At 60.4% G+C, this 19,426-nt stretch overlaps 10 protein-coding genes across 10 annotated transcripts; 5 read left to right on the top strand and 5 right to left on the bottom strand.

Annotated features, from left to right (window-relative positions):
- Window positions 1–13: 13 nt before the first annotated feature.
- Q8F55_005829 (uncharacterized protein) lies at window positions 14–710 on the bottom strand (the record flags this gene model as incomplete). The annotated part of the gene is made up of 2 exons (XM_069354307.1): window positions 14–236; window positions 295–710. 2 exons carry the CDS (start codon window positions 708–710, stop codon window positions 14–16), a joined length of 639 nt encoding a protein of 212 aa, XP_069208949.1.
- Window positions 711–860: 150 nt separating this feature from the next.
- Q8F55_005828 (uncharacterized protein) lies at window positions 861–2,878 on the bottom strand (the record flags this gene model as incomplete). The annotated part of the gene is made up of 4 exons (XM_069354306.1): window positions 861–1,007; window positions 1,044–1,407; window positions 2,350–2,702; window positions 2,771–2,878. 4 exons carry the CDS (start codon window positions 2,876–2,878, stop codon window positions 861–863), a joined length of 972 nt encoding a protein of 323 aa, XP_069208948.1.
- Window positions 2,879–3,531: 653 nt separating this feature from the next.
- On the top strand, window positions 3,532–3,912 carry Q8F55_005827 (uncharacterized protein; the record flags this gene model as incomplete). Its single annotated transcript, XM_069354305.1, has 1 exon — window positions 3,532–3,912. The coding sequence occupies one exon, from the start codon at window positions 3,532–3,534 to the stop codon at window positions 3,910–3,912; it is 381 nt and encodes a 126-aa protein (XP_069208947.1).
- A 195-nt stretch (window positions 3,913–4,107) lies between these two features.
- Window positions 4,108–5,211, top strand: Q8F55_005826 (uncharacterized protein; the record flags this gene model as incomplete). Its single annotated transcript, XM_069354304.1, has 1 exon — window positions 4,108–5,211. One exon carries the CDS (start codon window positions 4,108–4,110, stop codon window positions 5,209–5,211), a length of 1,104 nt encoding a protein of 367 aa, XP_069208946.1.
- A 387-nt stretch (window positions 5,212–5,598) lies between these two features.
- On the top strand, window positions 5,599–6,629 carry Q8F55_005825 (uncharacterized protein; the record flags this gene model as incomplete). The annotated part of the gene is made up of 7 exons (XM_069354303.1): window positions 5,599–5,657; window positions 5,708–5,727; window positions 5,779–5,909; window positions 5,953–6,040; window positions 6,088–6,216; window positions 6,261–6,331; window positions 6,516–6,629. The coding sequence occupies 7 exons, from the start codon at window positions 5,599–5,601 to the stop codon at window positions 6,627–6,629; spliced, it is 612 nt and encodes a 203-aa protein (XP_069208945.1).
- Window positions 6,630–7,016: 387 nt separating this feature from the next.
- Window positions 7,017–8,196, bottom strand: Q8F55_005824 (uncharacterized protein; the record flags this gene model as incomplete). The annotated part of the gene is made up of 2 exons (XM_069354302.1): window positions 7,017–7,233; window positions 7,277–8,196. 2 exons carry the CDS (start codon window positions 8,194–8,196, stop codon window positions 7,017–7,019), a joined length of 1,137 nt encoding a protein of 378 aa, XP_069208944.1.
- Window positions 8,197–9,678: 1,482 nt separating this feature from the next.
- Window positions 9,679–11,009, bottom strand: Q8F55_005823 (uncharacterized protein; the record flags this gene model as incomplete). The annotated part of the gene is made up of 3 exons (XM_069354301.1): window positions 9,679–10,138; window positions 10,176–10,624; window positions 10,671–11,009. 3 exons carry the CDS (start codon window positions 11,007–11,009, stop codon window positions 9,679–9,681), a joined length of 1,248 nt encoding a protein of 415 aa, XP_069208943.1.
- Window positions 11,010–11,258: 249 nt separating this feature from the next.
- Window positions 11,259–15,599, top strand: Q8F55_005822 (uncharacterized protein; the record flags this gene model as incomplete). The annotated part of the gene is made up of 16 exons (XM_069354300.1): window positions 11,259–11,362; window positions 11,435–11,511; window positions 11,826–12,049; window positions 12,087–12,103; window positions 12,159–12,172; window positions 12,218–12,381; window positions 12,433–12,482; window positions 12,520–12,853; window positions 12,895–13,006; window positions 13,052–13,177; window positions 13,224–13,339; window positions 13,383–13,671; window positions 13,709–13,850; window positions 14,097–14,173; window positions 14,245–14,570; window positions 14,634–15,599. 16 exons carry the CDS (start codon window positions 11,259–11,261, stop codon window positions 15,597–15,599), a joined length of 3,138 nt encoding a protein of 1,045 aa, XP_069208942.1.
- A 152-nt stretch (window positions 15,600–15,751) lies between these two features.
- Window positions 15,752–17,132, bottom strand: Q8F55_005821 (uncharacterized protein; the record flags this gene model as incomplete). The annotated part of the gene is made up of 3 exons (XM_069354299.1): window positions 15,752–16,696; window positions 16,735–17,018; window positions 17,066–17,132. The coding sequence occupies 3 exons, from the start codon at window positions 17,130–17,132 to the stop codon at window positions 15,752–15,754; spliced, it is 1,296 nt and encodes a 431-aa protein (XP_069208941.1).
- A 700-nt stretch (window positions 17,133–17,832) lies between these two features.
- Window positions 17,833–19,365, top strand: Q8F55_005820 (uncharacterized protein; the record flags this gene model as incomplete). Its single annotated transcript, XM_069354298.1, has 3 exons — window positions 17,833–17,935; window positions 18,048–18,448; window positions 18,490–19,365. The coding sequence occupies 3 exons, from the start codon at window positions 17,833–17,835 to the stop codon at window positions 19,363–19,365; spliced, it is 1,380 nt and encodes a 459-aa protein (XP_069208940.1).
- Window positions 19,366–19,426: the final 61 nt, after the last annotated feature.

The raw sequence follows: 19,426 nt of genomic DNA, 5'->3' as shown, positions 1-19,426 counted from the left end.
GCTTTGGCGGCTGCTACAAGTCGCCCTGCGGCGCGCGGAAGGCCGGCAGGCGCACAGCATAGCCGTCGACGGGCAGCAGCCGGCCGAGCTCAGCACAGTGGCGCACCCACTCCGCCGAGACGACGACGGCGGCCAGCCGCCCCTCCGCGGCCTCGCGCACGACGTGCCTATCGACCACGGAGGCAGCCTCAGCGCCCGGCGCGAGCGCGAGCGTGATGATCTGCCCCCTGCCCAGGCTGGCCGGCAGCCCGCCGCACCGCTGGGTCGTCAGCGGCGGCGGTGTGCCCAACCCACCTGGACGAGCGCCTCGAGCGCGTCGTCGCGCGACGGGACGTGGATGGCGAGTGGGCGGCCGTGCGGTGCAAACACTCTGCTGGGGGGAGGGTGCGGCGCGTTGTAGCCGGGGCACGCGCGGGCGGCGCGCCGGCCGACGCCGCGCGTTGTGGCCGCGGGTAGGGCCCCACGAGGCGGGGGTCGCGCGGCACCCGGCGTGGGGCGCCGAGGGCCAGCGTGCCGAGCGCGGCGGTCGCGCCGTCCACGTCGGGCTTGCTCGCGGGGTGGGGCGGCGGCGTGTCGAGCGTGCGCTGCCTGGGCGGTCCGGTCGGCGCCAGGCTGGCGTAGTGCAAGGGGAGGGCGAGCCCTGCGAAATCCGCGGCGAGGTCGGGCACGCTCGAGCTCGGGCGCAGGGAGAGGGTCGGGGCACGCGGCATGGTTGTTAGAGGGTCAAGAAACTAAACGAGTGTGGATGAGTGTGTGTGGCAAGGCGAACAAACAGACGTGCCCCGGCCGCGCCGCCCTGAAGATGCAATGTGGCACATGGACTTTTGCATCATTTTCGGCCGCCTGCATCCTCCTACCTACTATTCACCCTCGCGCTCGCGATTCCGCGCAGAGATCCGCTGAATGCGCTCCAAGTACTCCCTGCGCTCATTGAGTAGCTTCACCCGCTTCACCTCCTCCGCTATCCACAGCCGATGCTTCTTGTACAGCGACTTTGCGTTCGGGATCTGCGCTGTCAGCACGACAACAGTCCAAGCACTTACCTCGCCCTCTTGCAGGCGATCAAGGAGATCCTTAATACTCTCGCCTCCTCGGGAGCAGAAGTTATTCAGCAGTCGCCCAAAGTCACGCTTCGACTCCCCGGGTGGGAATCGGGGCTTGCGGAGCTTTGCCTCGATTTGCTCGAGGGTGTAGAGATGGATGCGTGCTTGGAGCGGGCGCTTGGTCGGCGGTGAGGCGGGGTCACTGCCGCCAGCCAGCATGGCAAGGAGAGAAGCATGAGATGGGAGTTTCGGTCCTCCTGGTGCTACCGAGTTTTCGTAACTCGTGAGCATCGTGTCGGTGGGGCTGTCGTCTTGGTCGTCGGGCACGTCCTCGATAGGCATCTCAGAAGGGCCAACCAGAGCGCTTGGTGTGTCCTGAAGAGCAGCATCGAGTTCATCTTCAGTCTCGCCGCAAGACTCTTCACATGTTGATGTTTCGAAATCCAGATCAGGTAATCCGGTGGGCTTGCCGTCGGCTGGGCCTTCACCTCGATTCACTTCTACAGCATCGAAAGCCATGCCTGGCAGTGTGGTCGTGGATGGTGACCGAGACGAGCGGCGCGAAGGAGTTGACGCCTCCGTCGCTGGGGAGAATGCCTCGAGATCCGGGGCTGGCGGGAGAGATTCGAGAGGAATTTCGTGTTTTGCTGCATCTTCAAGTCTCTTGTAAGCGTGCGAGAGCTCGACAAAGCGAGGGTCCACGACGATGAGATCACGACACCGGCGTAGACGGGCAAGACGCCTATGGCTTAGTGGCGAGGTCGATAAGCGTTCGATGACAAAGTAGTCGGGATCTTCAGAGAGCGAGACTACCTTTCCGCCACCAGCCTGTTGTGAGTTAGCGTAGCTCAGCTCAGCGTAGTAGAACGAGCTCACCTCGATCTTGCCACCGAATTGTTCTTTCCACTGAAGGTCGAGAGCAAATCGGAGGGGTCCGTGCCTGCCCACGAAATGCAAGTCTCGTGTGGACGGTACAGGTAGAACAGATGTTGACGCGCCACTAGAGGCTGGTGCACATCCCGTGAAGACAATGTCGTCGTCATCCGAGTCGGAATCAATGCAGATGATGTCCTGCAGCTGGTGGCGTGGGTGAACGATTTTTGGACGGCGGTCAGGGGGATCGACATCAAGGTGGTCCAGCACCGGGGAAGATGTGGTTGAGAAGTACTCGGTCTCTTGGGATGACAGTCGTGCGTGGTGGCGGTCCTCGGCGGGACGTGGGGACTGGGGGAAGGTGGGGTCGCGGGTTGGTCCAGCTGGCCGCCTGCGCTGTCAGTCTTGTATCCCCGTCATCAGCAAGACTCACCACACGATCCAGCGGTCGTATGCCGGGTTGCCGCGCCACGCCGAGACCTTGCCAGCACGGATACACATGTCGACCCAGTCGGGCGTGACGACGAGGTGGGGAGCTTGAGGCTCGGTCCAAAACGTCTTGCGTGACCCCTGGACGTCGGCGAAGTGGTGTACGAGAGAGTGGTAGTCCCACTCGCGGTGCTTGCTGCTGGAGGTGCCGTGGCTGGAGTGATGAAGGTGGGGCGAGTGATGGAGGGAGGAAGACCTCGGCGGTGAGCTACTGGGTGCAGCGGCGCCGGCGTCGCCGCCATAGACGACGATCACGTTGGCCTTGTAAGGCGTGTAGACGATGTTGCCGCCATGTTCCTGGGGGATGTGCATCAGCCGGGTCCAGTGTGTGACGAGAAGGACCCGGGAGGTCGTGCATGACTCACGTCGATGTCGCTGATCAGCTCGGTGGAGGAAGGTGCGTCGGGTGGCGACGGCTGCACGAAGAATGACCAGTCGGTGAACAGCCGACGGTGTGGGTGTGAGCGTCGCATCGGGGGGTGCGAGGTGGGAGTGGGGGAAGACGAGTTGGGCAATGAGTGATGAAGATGCAGGTCGAGTGAGATGTGTGGTGGCGAGTGGGCGAGTGGTGAGTGTCGTCGAGTGTCGAGTTGACTGTGTCGTCGCGTCGGTCGTGTGGGCAAAGCAAGGCCAAATGATTGTCTGCCCGGTTGCGGATATCTATTTGCTTTGCTTTGCCCCACGGTGCGTCATTCTGCATGACGTTGCTCGACGCGCCTGCTTTCCTTCCTTCCTTCCTCTCCCGCCAGCGCCGTGCCGTGACTGTGTGTGTGCAGCCGCGTGCAGGCGGCGGAGAGTGAGGAATGACCGCCGCCGTGGGTCAAATGACGACGTTGCCTAAATCCGTTGTCAACGATGCGCCTAAAGCGATTTGTACGGTCCTATTAACCCTCTACTCCAAGTCTTTGGACGCGTGTGGTTTATTTTGACGCCGTGCCTGCCATGTAATGTGTGTGTGTGTGTGTGTGTGTGTGTGTGTGTGTGTGTGTTGTGCGTGAGATGGGTGCGGATGTGTGGGTGGTGCGCGGTGCGGCGGTGCTCAGTCGTATGCCCTGCAGCAAATGACTCCGACGTTTCGCATTCTACTCTACACATTCTACTCTACATTGTAACATCCACCAGTATCATGTCGCGTCGCAAGCACGTCAAACCTGTCACCAAGAAACAGAAGGCTGCTGCGAGGAGGCGCAAGACCAAGGCGGCGGCCGAGCGGGCTGCACTCGCCCAGGGCCATGCAGGCCCCGGTCTACTGGCAGCCGTCGAAGCTTGGAACGCGGCCGTCCCCATTCTTCGCCACCGCCGTGGGCACCCCGAGCTCCTGTCCTCCTGGCGTCCAAAGCTGTACCTCTGCGGCATTGGCAGGTGGCCTAGGGATGGAGGGCGGAAGGAGTTGGGTCAGGTGCTCGCTGGCCTGCTCAAGGGCGAGGGCATCAATTACTTTGACATCTCCAAGATCCGCGGCAGTCCTGTCAAGTGCCGCCAATATGTCTTCGTCGAGTTCAAGTGAGTGGAGTTTCAGAACCACGTGCATGGCATTCGTTAACAAGTTCAAGCACCGCGGAGGATGCAGAGCTGGCGTGGGCAAGATTGGATGGGTGTGTGATCAGGGATGGGCAGACAGTTGTGGTAGACTGGGCGCGCCAGTTCATGTGCGACGACAGCGCCGAGTACCGGTGAGTTTGTCAGTACCGCTGAGACACTAATGGTCAGCAAGGACGTCGATCTCTGGCTCGAAGAAATCCTCGGGCGCGTAGAGGCGATGGCGCTGGATGTCGATGAGGAGGAGGATGTCGACATGGACGAAGGGGAAGGCGCCATGGAGGTCGACGAGAGTGACGACAACGAGGACACGCCGAGCACTGCCGCAGTCGCGAGCACGTCGGTCACAGCCGCGCATGCCCACACCCGCACCCCAGCAACGCCAGTCGCGGCAGAGCGCACCCGCGCTCCCGCGCGCACGCCGGGCACCCAGTCGCCAGCCACGTACGCGCCACTCGTTGCAGGCCCAACGGCGTCGCCTCTCGCCCCACGCTCGGCCTGCGCGCCCACGTCTACAGCGCCCTTCGTCCGCAACGCGGACTCACCCGTCGTCGAGTCAGTCCCGTCCAACTCCTGCGGTGACAAGTGGGCACCGGCCACATTCGCTGCGGAGATCGCTCCAACGGACGCCTCCCCGGCCCACACCGTGGCTCCTGCGGCGTCAGCTGCAACGCCGCAGCCCACGCCCCCGCCCGCGCCGACGCCCGCACCGACGCCCACGCCCGCACCCACGCCGACGCCGATGCCCGCACCCGCGCCAACGCCAACGCCCGCACCCGCGCCAACGCCCACGCCTGCGCCTGCGGCGACGCCAACGCCGGCCCCAATGCCCAGTAGCGCGCTTACGGAGGCCAAGCTCCTCCGCCCGTTCCCGAAGCGCGCCGGCGCGACGTCGGCGTCGTCGGCCGCCGCCCGTCCTTCGAGCGCGCCGGTCCCCGGCACCATGGTGCTTGGATCGGGTGGGAAGGCAGTCTTCCACCACGCGGCGAAACCCCCGCCCCGGAGCGGGGCGCCGGCCCAAGGCTCCAGGGTGCCGGTCGAGAAAGAACCGGCCTTCTTCAAGAAGCCGGCGGGGCCGACGCAGGCTGTACTGGAGTACAAGAAGCGGGAGGCGCTCGCCGCCGCGAAGCGCGAGCGCGAGGCGAAGGAGCGCGAGGCGAAGAGGACCCCGACACTGCCCCTCCCCGCTACGGAAGTTCCCCGCGTTCGAACGGCCACGGATGGCGTCACGGAGGAGGAGGCGGCCATGAATGGCCTAGGCTTGTAAGGAGTAGGAGAGTTTCTGTGAGTGACAGTTGAGCGGCCATCGCTAACCAGCAGAGTACTTTGTTGTCATGTCATTCGTCCCTTGTCAAGGCGTCCGAGGGCCAGCACCGACTGAATCATCACTCATCACTCACACTTCATCCTCAATGATGCCGACCTCTGCAAGACGATTGAAAGGATATGGGTGAGCAAAGCCTTGCTGCTCGCTTTGCGTGATGGCCATGGTGCAAACGACTGACATGTTTGACGATGGATGCGACCGTGGGAAAGCCAGCTAATCACGACTAATCGCACCACAGAGCTCCTGACTGCGACACGACACTATCGCAGACATCGATATCTAGCCGATCTCTCACTGCAACTCTTACACAAAACACGACAGCACAACATGACAGTGGGATCACCATACTGGGTATTTGGGTATGGCTCGCTTATCTGGAAGCCTCCGTGAGTCGTGTGACACACTCCGACCGTACTCGACAAGCTGATGAGCGCAGCCCCCATACCGTGGAGCAGCGTAAGTGGATCAGGCCGCACTGTTCAGCTGGTTGTTTCTGACGCGTACCAGGACCCGGATACGTCAAGGGAGTAGTGCGCCGCTTTGCGCAGTCGTCCAACGACCACCGCGGCACGCCAGAGAACCCCGGCCGCGTCGTGACCGTCATTAACGCGGCGGACTGGCACAAGCTGGCCAAAGAAGTGGGTGTCGCTGCACGCCGAGCTGGCCGCTGACGCCTCGCAGGATCCTCACGCCGACGACGAGGACATTGTCTGGGGCGTCGCGTACAGAATAGACCCGGCCAAGGAGGACGAGGTGCGGGCTTATCTTGGTACGTCGGGTGACGTCTCCCCTCGTGCTGAAGCTGACTTGTTGCAGAGTATAGAGAGAAGAATGGCTACACGTCGCACGATGTCCCGGTGTACCACACGGCCGAGGACGGCACCGAGGCGATTGTTGTGCCGGAATCGACCATCTGGATCGGCAACCTCGACAACGAGGCGTTCGGTGAGTAGGGACTGGCTGGGACAAGGCACGGCTGACCCGACCAGTGGGGTATGAGCCCCTCGACGTTGTGGCCGACCTGATCTCCAAGCGCCACGGCCCTTCTGGTCCAAACAAGGTGTGTAACTGCGGCGGAGCGAGAGGCTGTTACGCCGAGGGCATAGCCTGCGGCGAGCTGCGCACAGCGGGCCTGCATCCTTTCGCACCTGTGGCGGTTTGTCAGCAGCCCATTTCGGTTGCGGCATGGTCATGGGCGCTGGTGTCGGGCCATAGATGTTGTTACGGTGGTGCTGACTCTCTAGGAATACCTCTACCGCCTGGCCGAGGCCGTGCGCCAGCTCTACCCCCACGTCAAGGACCCGTACCTGTTCGAGCTCGACCGCGCCGTCAAGAGCCGTGAGGCTGCGCTGGCGTAAAGGTTGGCGACTGCCGACGCCGTGGGCTCCGCCGAATAGACCATTCATCATACAGCGTCGCACACCGCACGCCGCACCGCACACGCCGCCTGACTTCACGTGTGTGCGGGCGTGAAGACGTGGGAGGAGAGCAAACCAGGCGTGGACCACAAACGGAAGCCTATGGCCCAAATTCGCCCATTGTACGCAGATCTAGAGCATGTATTGTGTCACCGCCACGCTCACGGCCATGCCGCTCCGTGCTCAACGAGCATTACCGCAGCCCGAGATTCCAATCACATCCCCATGCACTTCGTGTATCGTGCACACCTATTCGAAAGAGATACCAAAGAACTAGGCCGTCGAGTGGTCAACACGACGGCCACCAACTAGTCAAGCTGCTGCCTCTCAGAGGAGAGCGGCAACAGCGGCGACACCACCGACCAGGGCAGCGGCGACGCCAGCCTTCGACGGCATGCTGGATCCCGCCGCGTTGGCCTTGCCAGACGAGCTGGGTTTGGCCGATCCCGTGGCCGAAGCGGCGCCGTTCGAGCCGGCACCGCTGGCACCAGCCGAGCCGCTCGCACCGGGGGCGTTCACGACCTTGTCGTCCCACGTCGCGTTGCTGTGAATGTCAGCATGGCTCTCTGCAGATGTTCGCGACGCACGTGACGGCCGCGTAGAAGGTGATGCTGGTCAGGCTGTTGGTGCCCTGCTCATTGCCCGTGACGCAGTCCCACTCAAAGAGCCAGTTCTTGGTGGGGTCGAGGGGCGCCATCCAGACAAGGGCCGTCGTGGTGTTGCGGGCACGCATGCGCAGATTATAGTAGCCGTCAAGGGTGATCTCGGCGGCCGAGTCGCGCACACGGATTTCGGCGTCGACAGACTGGCGGTCGCGCGTGCCGTTGAGCACGGCGTACGCGGCGCCGTGGGGGATGGCGAAGGCCATCTTGGAGCCCTCGAAGCACGTCGCGCGGAGAGGGAGGTCGCCCGCAGCCTGGCTCACCTCCCACCGGCCCGTCGTGTTGAAGAAGGGGTTGACGCTCCCGTTGACCACGAGCTCCTGCACCATGGTGCGGGCCGAGGCGAGGTCGGGCGCGTCGGTCGCCATGCCGGTGCGGAGGACGACGCCGTCGATCCCCCACGTGCCCTCGCCGAGCGAGAGCGAGTACTCGGCCTTCTGGAAGCGGGGGCTCACGTGCGACGTGATGACCGTGTCCGAGACTGGCGCGAGGATGTCGTCGCCGCTCTTGATGCTGCTGTCGACGTTGGAGTAGATGCGGGTGCGGCCGTTGGGGTCTGTCGCGTTCCAGTGGTCGGGCGAGTTGCCGAGCACCTCGAAGCCCTCACCCCAGAACTCGAAGTCGACGCCGTAGTTGTTGTTCTTTTCTCCCGACTGCATGTGCGGGTACGGCCCGGATGTCGTCTGCGTCCAGTAGCTCAACGGGCCCGGCGTCAACTCGAGCGGCACGTCGGTCACCGCCAGCGTCCAGTTGAAGCGGAGCGACGGGCCCTCGGGGTCGAGGTTGACCTGCGCGCTTGCTAGCGAGCCGAGGAGCGAAAAGGTGGTGGCGGCAGTGGTGAACATGGTTGAGGGGTTGTGGGGCTAGACGGTGCTGCGAGCAAGGACTCTATTTATCCTCGTCTTGGGCCGATGTCACGACGTCCGTTCTTCGAGCCGTGGCTTGGCGCGGCGCCCGCGCGCAGCAGGACGCCGTACGCAGGATTGACGCGTCGCGACCCTCTTTTCGTTTCCAGTCGTCGACATGAGCACAGCAAGTCGGCGGCGGTCAGGCTGAAACGCAGCTGGCGGACGGGTAAGCCGTCTGTTTGGTTCAGGGGGGACTCACTGTGGCTGCCGCTCGGCAGGCAGCTCTGCTCGTCGGGCTCGGTCCACGCCCGGTGGCCCGAAAGGCTTGGCCGTGGCGTGTGGCGTCGAGCTGCGCAGCTGTGGGGGCTCCGAGCTGAGCAGGCAGGTCGTTAATTGCGGGTATGCTGTGGTGGTCAGGGATGAGGGAACAAGTCGCGGCACACGTTCTTGGAGGCACAGGGCACTGAAGCCAAGGTGGCATAAACGCGGCAGGAACCCACCCAGCGTTCCGCCAAACTTACCCTTCAAGTGACATAAGCTTGGCGCGCCGGCCAAAGGCAGCCAGCGCGCGTCAGCGGCCAACCCGCTCGACGCGACCTAGCCGATCAAAAAGCAAAGCGCTGCCAAGTCAACACTGCCTCGGCTGTGCAGGTTGATGCTTAATCCACTCCATTGCTGGCGCGATCTTCCTCGATGACCGTGACGTAGCCGACGATCACTGCAGTGCAGATTAGTGTCATGCAGTGTGCCAAGACGTGCAAGAGCCTTGGACGCGTCTGTCTGTTGGGAGAGAGAGAGAGGGTCGACACGCACCAATTATATTGTGGATGCACCCAAGTGACCTCTTGCTGTGACCGTCGGCTCGTGGTTGCTGCTGTGCAGGCTGCCGGTGAGGACTACGTGCAGGCGGTGGTTGTTCAGCCATAGCATGTTGTCGAGCGCGTCGCAGTGCTGCCCCGGCTACAGTGCAGTCCATGTTTGAGCTTCCGAACAGGACAGTTAAGCCGAAGCTTCGAGCGTACCATTGCCGAACTGCTCACTGGCTCACGCTTGACGTGGGTGCAGGCGCTTCCGTGTATGTAGACTCCTTTTCTCTGGTGTGTGCGCGTGTGGCTTTGCGCCATGCGGAGCATTGATAGTGTGAAACAGAGCAGAAAAATAACCAGTCACAGATGGTGCAGTGGCATAAGGTGCGTGGTCTGCGAGTGTAACGGCTTGAGGTCCTTTGTTCGAATCCCGTTGGGGTTCGGCTCGAAAAACGAATCAGTTTCTTCTCGTTGAAGTACGATCTGGCCGTAGGTGACTGTTTTTGTCGCCCAACACTGTTTGGCCAGGATGGAGAGCGGACGTCTGCTGTATGTACACACAGCCCATCCACATTCACTCATTCACGACGACAACACACATTGACCACACAACACCTAATCTCGACACACTCTCTCCCTCATGCTCAGACTTGTGCCTGTACATCGCTCTGCCCTACTGCAATCCAAGATTCGAGAACCTAAAGTTGTCATAGTCGGCCCCATTCCACTCCTCGAGACCCAGCGACTCGGCACGCCCCTTCGACTTGGGGTCATAGAACGGCGCCTCTCCCAAGCTCGACACACGCGTCCCATGACGGTCACCCACCCAGTCGAAGCTGACCGTGTGGTTCACGACACGGTTGTCCCACACTGCACTCGTCCCGGGGGTCCAGCGCCAGCGCACCTGGATGTCGGTGCTGCGCTCGAAGACGTCGTTGAGGTAGTCGAGGATAATGGTCGCCTCCGGACCGTCGAGGCCCTCGATACCGACAGTCCACCAACGGTTCACGAACAGTGACTTCCAACCAGTGACTGGGTGAGTGCGAACGAGAGGGTGTTTGCGGAGAATGGGCTTGGGCGCGGCGTTGGGCTTGGACGTGTCGGGGTAGACGTTGGCAGAACGGTAGATGCCGCTGCGCGGTCAGGCTGACTATCACTTCACAGACTCACTTGAGCCCCTCGATCAGCCGCTTGAACGTTGGCGAAAGCTTGTCGTACGCTGCATAGCCGCTAGCCCACAGCGTATCGCCTCCAGTCACAGGAACCGAGTCCTGGTACAGGTGAGTGTAGCCTGGCGGGAATTCCTCGTGCGAGAGGTCGGAGTGCCAGCCGTAGTGGCCACCGCCATACGGGAGACGGTGGGAACGGGCGCTCGGGCCCCAGTTCTTAGGGCGGCCCTCCTCCCAGATGATAAGAGCACCTGGTTGGCCCGGCACTTGGGGCGCTTGAGGATGCACCTCGATGCGCCCTTGTCCCCAGTAGAGGCCGAGTTCACGCTGCGCCTGGGGTGACAAGTCCTGGTCGCGGAAGAAGACGACGCCGCGTTCGGCAGCGAGGAGGGCCAGCTCATCCTTCTGCTGATCCGTGAGAGAGTCGAGCTTAATGCCAGAGATCTCGGTCTACAACCACCCGTCAGCATCAACATCAAGATCAGATGCCACTCACGCCGATGTGTTGGGTCAAGTGGTCGACCTTCGTGGCGGCGGACAAGAGTGCGTTCTTCTTGGGGTCGGCACGGGACGCGGGGTCCACATACGAAGTCTCGCCGGCCCCTTCGTCTACGCGAGCAGCTTGATCGCGGCTGACACCGCCACCCAGCGCCGCCTTCGGGACATAGGGATAGCCCTCGGACAAGTCGATGCCCGCCTTCTTGTAACGCCGCAGCGTGCCATCCGGAGGCAGCGGGAAATCGCCCTTGTGTTGGAGGGTAGCCGCACGCACAGCCTCCTTGAGGTCCGCAATGTCGGCGTCGGAGACGGTCTGAGCAGTCGCAATGGGAGCCATTGTGTGAGTGATAGTTCTGGGCGGCCCTCTGTCCGCTGACCCGTTCTTAAACAGTTGTGGCGCCAAGCCCAAGATGCCAATTGCGGTCGTCGGCACGGCCTAAGCCGTGGCCATCCCGTCAGCGGCAAGCATAATGTCGCCATTTTACCGATACAGGCGTCTTGGTTTTCCTCTGGCCTATGAAAACAGTCTTTCGGCTTGCCAAAACAGTCTCGGGGTCATCGGCTACGAAACAAGGGCAAATTCGCCATGGCCGTCGGCCACAGCCCCGTCCCTGCCCAGCAGGAAGCCGAACCTCGAACCATCTTCTGTGCCTCCTCCAAGCGCTCAGGCTGTTCATGGATGCATGCCCGGTGAGTGCCACATACAGATCCTAGCGGATTGGTATGGCGTGCTTGTCGCAAGCACTGACTCATACGCCGCAGTGTTGGTGTCACCGGAGGAGCTCCCATCGGTCTCGAGTTCACCTGCGACATCGCCGACGGCAACGGCAACGGCAGAGGTAGAGGCAGATGGGTAGATTAATAATTGAGACTCCGCTCCAAGTGGACACAGAAAAACTCTCCTATCGCATTCGTTCGCAGATGTGTAATACAGCTGGGAGTCGCCATCGTTTCCCATCGATAGCTACCAAGTGGCAGTCTTGGCTCGGGGCTTTGCCACAATTGTAACATCGTTGCGAAAGCTGACGAAAGATGACTGCAAGATAACTGCTGTAGATCGCATGCACTATCGTGAAAGCAAAGAATAGTGGTGGGTTGTTTGACTGATAAAGCGAGCGAGTCGCGAAACCTTGCACGGCGCTCACCCCACCAGATTTTGCCACCATGGCTGCGGTCCCTTCTCTGAAGTACGACAACCGTGAAGGTTCCGTGTCCGACAAGCCTCTCGGAGAGATTGAAGCCCGAGAAAAGCAGCAGGACATCCACAATCAGGTTACAGCGACTTGGAAGGGGCGAATTTGGGACACGTTCGACCTTCCCAAAGATCAACGCAAGCTCCTGTTCAAGGTTGACGGCTTCCTCCTTACGTTCGCAGCTGTAGGTTCAGTCGTGACTATGCGTTAACAAGAAACAGCTTGGATATTTCCTCAAGTAAGCCGGCGCGCTTAGAGTGACTTGCATTCAGAATCCTAACCAATCCTTTCAGGAACCTTGACCAGCGTGAGTCACATCCCGTTGTTGTCTACAAAGCGTCTGACATGGCAGTCAATATCACGAACGCTTTCCTCAGTGGCATGAAAGAGGACATTCACCTTTATGGAAATGAGCTCATCACCGCCAATACCATGTACACTGTCGGCTACGTAATCGGCCAGGTGCCGTGCAACCTGCTCCTCACTCGCGTTTCGCCGAGATGGGTTATTCCCACTGTGAGTACAGCAAGGCGCACGCAATCCGCTTGCCGGGGCTGAACGTGTTAGCTTGAGCTCGGTTGGGGTATTGCCACTCTGGCATCTTACGCCATCAAGGAGTGAGTTTTGGAGGCGGACGTTCTCTAACTTGCCCAGCTATCGTGGACTCTACGCTGTCCGCTTCTTCGTTGGCCTCTTTGAATCCGGCTTCTATCCTGGTATTCAGTACCTGCTCGGCGGCTGGTACACGCCTCGCGAGCTCGGCAAGCGTGTGGCAATCTTTTGGCTATCTGGATCGCTCGGTGGCATGTTCAGCGGTATCCTTCAAGCTGCTGCCAGCCGAAACCTTCACGGCGTTCATGGTCTTGAGGGCTGGCGTTGGATGTTCATCATCGACGCAATTATCACCCTGCCGATCGCCCTCTTCGGTTACGTTTTCCTCCCTGGCCTCCCTCTTCAAGACAAGAAGTCGTGGTGGTTGTCGGATGACGTGAGTTGAGACCGTGAACCGCTCATACTGACACGCCGCAGGAACATGCTCTCGCCCAGAAGCGCCTCCAGGATATCGGCCGTGCTGGGCGAACTCCTTGGACAAAGAAGAAGATCATTAAGCTGTTCTCGACCTGGCACATCTACGTCTTGCGTAAGTTCTTCTAATCACTTCATCGGGGGGCTTACAATCCTCTAGCCTTCCTCTACGTCTTCTGGAACAACTCGTATCCTCAGCCGGTGATGGGTTTCTATCTCAAGAGCTTCAATGCCAAGCCTGCGCCAGTGCCCGGTCGCCACTACTCCGTCTCGCAGATTAATCAGCGTGAGCACCAGCCCCACTTGATCACTCGACCAGTCTAACATTTCAGTCCCCCTGCCGCAGTCAGCAATCTTTGTGGTGATTGGATTCATCTTCGCGTGGCTCTCTGATGGACCTTTCAGGGGACGTCGTTGGCCATTTATCTACGCTGGCTGCCTTCTCAGTGTAAGTGTGACCGTCCTGCAGTGATTCGAGCTCACATCTGCAGCTGTGTATTGCCATCCCGCTCAAAGTCATTCCGTTGTACGGCAACATCGAGGCTCACTTTGCACTCTACTGGCTCAACTATCTCGGAATGGGAGCTGGAGGCCTGATCGTCACTTGGGTCGCTGAGATCTGCTCCGGAGACACCGAGAAGAGGTCGATCCTCGTCGCCCTGTGCAACGATCTCGCTTTTGTTGTGCAAGCTGTTGGGCCACTGTTCTACTGGAAGACGACCGACATGCCTGCTGCCCGCAAGGGATGGACTGCGGTTATCATCTACACTTGCCTGCTCAGTGAGTCGCAGAGGAGACGCCGTGTGCTGACTGCCAGTGTTCTGGACCACACTTGTGCTCGTTCTACTGGAGTGGGACCGGCGCAAAGCTGCTACAAAGGCTGCTGATGAGCCAGCCGAGGTGGTTGCACGGGCTTCGGCGATCGACTCGAAGGAGTCGCTGGGTGAGGGCAAGTTGGTGTAAGTAGCCTAGTGGATAGCAACCAGGTATGCATTCAACACGCCGACAGCGTTGGATGGAATTGGTTGAAAGCTCGGAGTTCGTGCGCGACTGATTTTTCGCCTGGAGCTGGTTGTCGTGTTGAATTTGCCACCGAGTCTGGTTTGTGTCTTCTTCCCTTCAACACTCACTCTTATCACTCATATCCACTGTACTTTGTGTGTGCTTCATTGTCTCTTACAGTTTTGCATCATGCCCTCGGATAGCGACGCCCGTACCTCGGTCGAGAGCATGGCCCACGGCCAGACCGTCATGCAAGAGGCCTCAACTCGGCCGCCGAAGCGTAAGTTCATCAACCAACATCCTCCCACCACTGCCAGACCAAGTCTCGCCCTCAGACAGCTGACCATGAAGGATACGAGTTCTATCTCGAGGCCATGGAGGTTAGGAGGTTCCCACCATGGGATGACGCCGATCTCGACGCCCCAGGCATGGCTCCACTCAAGCAGGCTGTCAATACAGTGTGGGACGAGATGTCCCACAGTGAAGACGAGTGGACCGAGAGCGACAATGAGTCACCCGACAGCAATGATGGGTCGACTGATATCGATGACGAGTCGACCGAGAACCCGGAAGAGTCAAGCGACGACGAGGACTCGGACTTGTGGAACGGCGACCACTCTCGCGACGTCGGCCACACCCAAGGTAAACCGGACCTCAAACTCGGAGGTAATCTCAGTGTGAGTTGAGTGGTCGCGTTGCACAACTCGTCCTCGAGAGAGCTACAACTGACTCTCCTGCAGGACTCGGACGCAGAGCATATCGTCACAGCCGCTATGCGAAGTTCCCTGAGGTTCCTTCGTGTTAGGACCGATTCGCCAACGCTCAAGCTATTCGACATTGTCATGAAAGCACCTCCTGGAACTGGTCAGCGCCTGACCGAGCTTCATATCGACGCTCCTTTTCGAGGGGAGCATGTTGCAACCTTGATTGAATTCCTCAAGCGCCCCGACTTGCGCGGGCTGACCGAACTCGAGATCAACGAAATCGACGGCTACGAACCAGACGACCCGGATTGGTATCTCTTCAAACCTGAGAATGCCTACGACTTCTCACGATCAGAGGAAGAATCCATTCGAAAGGCAATGATTTCGAGCGTTGTTCATAACCTGAGCGTGCAGCAGGATGTGCACGTTTTGAGACACTTTCGCTGGAGCACCGACTTGGTTCATCTCGCCGCATTTCGAGCGCTGCGCGTGGCACGACTCGTGTTCCGCGCAAACCGGGCTCCGGCTCTCCCGAACCAAAACGCCAACTCAGAAGCCCACATTCTCCGACTGCCTAAGGAAGTTCTCGGCCGCATCGTCTGGCACGCTGCACAGGATGACAAGCGGACGACGATCATACACCCACTCACGCAGCCGCAAGTCGTCAAGCTCATCAATCATGCCGCCCACCCACTGCATCTCCAGACGCTTTGCAAGGGAATTGCCGACTACGTCCTCTACAGGATGAATCACACACTGGACTACGCAACCCCCCTTCCCGACTACGACGACCTTGTCGACGAAGAGAAGAAGTGGAGGCGCGATTATGTCGAGGAGTGGCTCAACACCGGCGGTTTCTTTTGGGATCGGTCTTGCCCCATAATGTACGACTACGCGGGGGGTCTTACGCCCACAGAGAAGGCGCAATACGACCATTACTTGGGGCTCCACTACCTGGAGCAGGAGAAGTACGAGGGACCTCGCCCATGGGAAAGGGATTGAAGCGAACAGATTGTAGGAAGGGCACTGGCCACGGTTTCTGTTTCATGTCACATTTATGCAATAACGTTGTACAACAAAGTGCGCGTAGCTCGGGCGCCAACGGATTTGCCTGTCCTCAGCGAAATGTCGCAGCTAGGTCGTGATGGAACTCATTACTCGGACCCCTCGAACAAGTTACAGCCAACCTCGGCCTCGTAGTCGAGCATCTCACGATCAAAAACACTCCGCATCTCCTGGTTCATTTCCAGCTGTGCTGCGGTGCTCCCGGTTCGGAGATGCTCCGTCCTCCAATCATCCGTCCACTTGCGCGATCGCTCGGCCCTGTTTTGCAGCTTTGATCGGTCGGATGCGTATGCCGTGACCCGCGACCACTGCGAGTCGGAGAGGAAGAGCACAGGTGAGTCTGGCGGGCTTGTGAGATATCGCAGGATGATTCTCTGGATCTCTCCTGGCAAGTCGAGGAGGCGAAATGTCGACTTGGCCGCCCTCTCGCCCTCTCGCCCGAGCAGCACAATCTGCGCCGGACCAAGAACGCGTCTCGCGGCCTGCCGCACGCGCATCGCGTACCGCTGGTTTCGCTTCTTGATGACGTCCTCAAAGCGGTGAATGTCCTCGACACGGCGCATGAAGTGCTGGAGCTCGCGTGGGCGCATCTCGGGCGGAAACGCCTCGTCCTGCAGCTCCTTCTCGAACGTGATAAAGTCGTCGACGTACTGCTCCTGCCAGTACTCGTTGTCGGCGTAGCCCTCGATGAATGGCGGCTTGGCGTTGAACCAGAAGAGCGGGTCAGAGAGCGTGTAGTTGGATCTGTTGATGAAGGACAGGATGACCGACACGCCGTCGAGGCCGAGGTTGTTGTGGCTCGCGTGGAAGGACACGAGCCGTCTTGACGCCGGCGACGAGAGGTAGTGGGCGATCGCCTCCGCGGTCGAGGTTGGCAGGTTGCACTCGTCAAAGTGCAGGGTCGAGAGCGGGACAGTGATCGTGCGGAGGAGGTACGAGAATCCGCACTCGTCGAGCGTGTTGCCCGAGAACGACAGACAGTTGATGGCCGAGAGGTTGATGCACGCTGTCATCTCGTCAACGCCGGTGTACAGCTGGTATGTGAGCATTGGGTAAGATGGGAGGCACTCACATGGATGTCCTGGCTCCGAAAGTCGAGCTTCTCGAGCACATGATCCTCGCTGGCATACCGTAAGGCGTGCAGAACGCCTGTGTCGGTCATGGCGTTGCCCGCGAGGTGGATGTCGACCAGTCCAAGCACGGTCGTGTCGCCAGAGAGAAGGGCATCTCGTTTGCGCTTGCGCCGCAGCTCTCGCAGCCCTTCGAACAGAATCCACGCGCCATCGTCACCGAGGCTGTTGTCCGACGCGAAGAGGACGGTCGCGTTCGTGTCGAGCTCGGCGAGGATCTTGAGCGCTGCTGCGTCAGCATTTCACACGCCGACCAAGCCGCGACCAGCTCACCTGCCTCAACACCGCGTACGCCGCAACGATTGAAGTTGGCCGTTCGTTGCTGGCGCTCAGGAGCCATCGGTGAGTCGAGCGCGCGTCGGAGGAGCGGGACTTGGTGTGCCGCTGTAGTCCTATGCGCCTAGTGTCATCCCTCGGTGATGACGAGGTGCAGTGGTGTCTGGCGTGTAGCGCAGTCGCAAATGGTACGAGGGGCAGGCAAGATGGAGAGAGTCGAGTTGTGAGCTGGCCGACGGCGCTGGCAAAAGTCGGTGACGCGCGTCGGTAGACGACTCGGTTGTCAGACCGAACGTCGTCGTCGCGTGGCAAAAAGGGGGCCCCAGCACTGAGTGTGGCGTTCCTGTGTGTAAGCCCAGCACCCACCGCGGTCTCGTCCTCACACATCTCCACCGCTGGCACTGTTCCAATGCGACACACTGTCGGCATGATGCCCTTTGTCTCACTCGACTCGCCCGCAGCAAGTCGAGCTCGAATCTCTCGCACTTGCGACTTGAACCACTTTCTGCCTCGCCACAGCAGCAAAAGCAACTGTGTTGACTGCTGGCGGAACCAAATCGCGTCCAACTGCCACCCCAGGCACGGCATGGCGTCATCGGACGGACAGGCCCGATCTCCGACTCGCAGACGGGTGCAACACGCATCAACGTCCTGGCTGGCGGGGCTCACGTGGGCACTATCTCGTGACTGTACAATGGCTTGATCGCGTCTCCAGACTCTCCCAACACCCTCTTCATCCACTCTGACCTGCCCCTTCACTCATCATGACGAGGCAGGTCGCAGGGGGACCCGTCGTACCTCCCCCACGCGCTCCAGACCCCTACACCGTCAACGTCGATCAGCACCGTCTCAGCGGCGAGGAAGGAGGTATGTGCACCCAACTCATCGCGTCGCCCGCGTCTGCCCGCGCCTTCCCTGCCCTGTCTTCCTCGCCTGCCTCCCGCACCCAGGCACAAGACCTCCCACTGACACACCCCAGCCGCGACTATCCTGTCTCGAGTGACATCGTCCACGCGCAAGCTCAACACAAGCTTCAACTGTCTCGGCCCCGCCGGTGCTCGCGTGCTCTTCGACGGCCTGCGCGCCTTCCGCAAGGTCCAGAACCAGGGCCGGAGTCAGTTCTGTCTATGCACCAAGCTCAAGTCGTCGCCTGAGGATGCCTACTTCCCAGAGTGGCCAGAAGACGGCGCCAGTACCGGCCCCCGCGTCCCCACCGAGGAGGAGTTGAAGCGCACCGAGACCGACGTCGACATCTGGGGCTTGAGAGAGATCCGCCTGCGCCGTAATGGACTAGGTGATGATGGTCTACTCACGGTGCTGCGCTATGTGTCGGAAGACAAGACGACCCGCGTCCTCAATGTCGAAGACAATGAGATCAAGGTGGGTCCTATGCACTTCACGAGCGACCCACTAACCTCCAGCTTCTCGACTCCACGTACGAGCTCGCCGTGGAGCTTCTAAACGCGTCCAACCTCACCGAGCTCTACCTGAGCTACAACTTCCTGTCGACGCCGGGCGCTATCCACTTCTTCAACAACCTAAGGATACCACTCCGCATCCTCACGTTTGACGAGTGCGCCATGCCAACTCCATGTGCACGCGCTTTGGCAGGGTACCTCGCTTCTCCTCGAGGCCGGCGCATAGAGAACCTCGTTATCTACAACAACGACCTCCGATCCCCCGGCTTGCAGGAAGTTGTCAGCGCTGTCGAGGACGGCAATTACACTCTCGTGGTCAACTGCATCGACGGAAACTGCCCCAAGACCCAGGCCGACCTGGAACGCGCCGTCAACAGGCGCATGACAGCCGCCGTCACGCGCAACTATGCCCTGCGCGAGCGAGTTAAGAATGCGGCAAAGCGAGTCATCATGCCGTTGCGCATCATTGCGCATGCCAAGCGACCTCGCGACGGGCAGGTGACGGGCAAGCGAAAACGAGAAGAGGAGGACGAAGCGCACAGCGATCAACCGCGCAAACCGCACTTCCCCCTCCTGGAGCTTCCGCGCGAGCTTCAGCTTCTCGTCGGTCGTCACTGCAGCCGAGATGCGGAGGCGTTCAGTGAAGCTCAATGGCTTCGTGTCCTGGCTCATGCCCTGGACCCCACGAGCTTGCCCCGGCGTGCGGAGCGAGCACGAGCGACAGAGCGGTGTAGTGGGCTGCGGTCATCAAAGAGCTGGGTCACAAATGGGAGCATGGTGGAAGAGTGGAGAGAGGAGGTCGGGTGTATGTCGTGGGAGTTGAACCAGCCAGCCGAGGCTTGGGAGCGGTATCAGAAGCAGACCGAGGACGGGACGTGATAGAGAGTGTAGAAGGGTTGTACCATGTAACCTGTAAGTTGGTCTCAGTTTCGCAGGGCTA

Source organism: Vanrija albida (assembly GCF_041260175.1).
Source record: "Vanrija albida strain AlHP1 chromosome Unknown contig_4, whole genome shotgun sequence".
Taxonomy (NCBI): domain Eukaryota; kingdom Fungi; phylum Basidiomycota; class Tremellomycetes; order Trichosporonales; family Trichosporonaceae; genus Vanrija; species Vanrija albida.
Note: the sequence above shows the minus strand (reverse complement) of the source record. Positions and strands in the feature narration are given on the sequence as shown.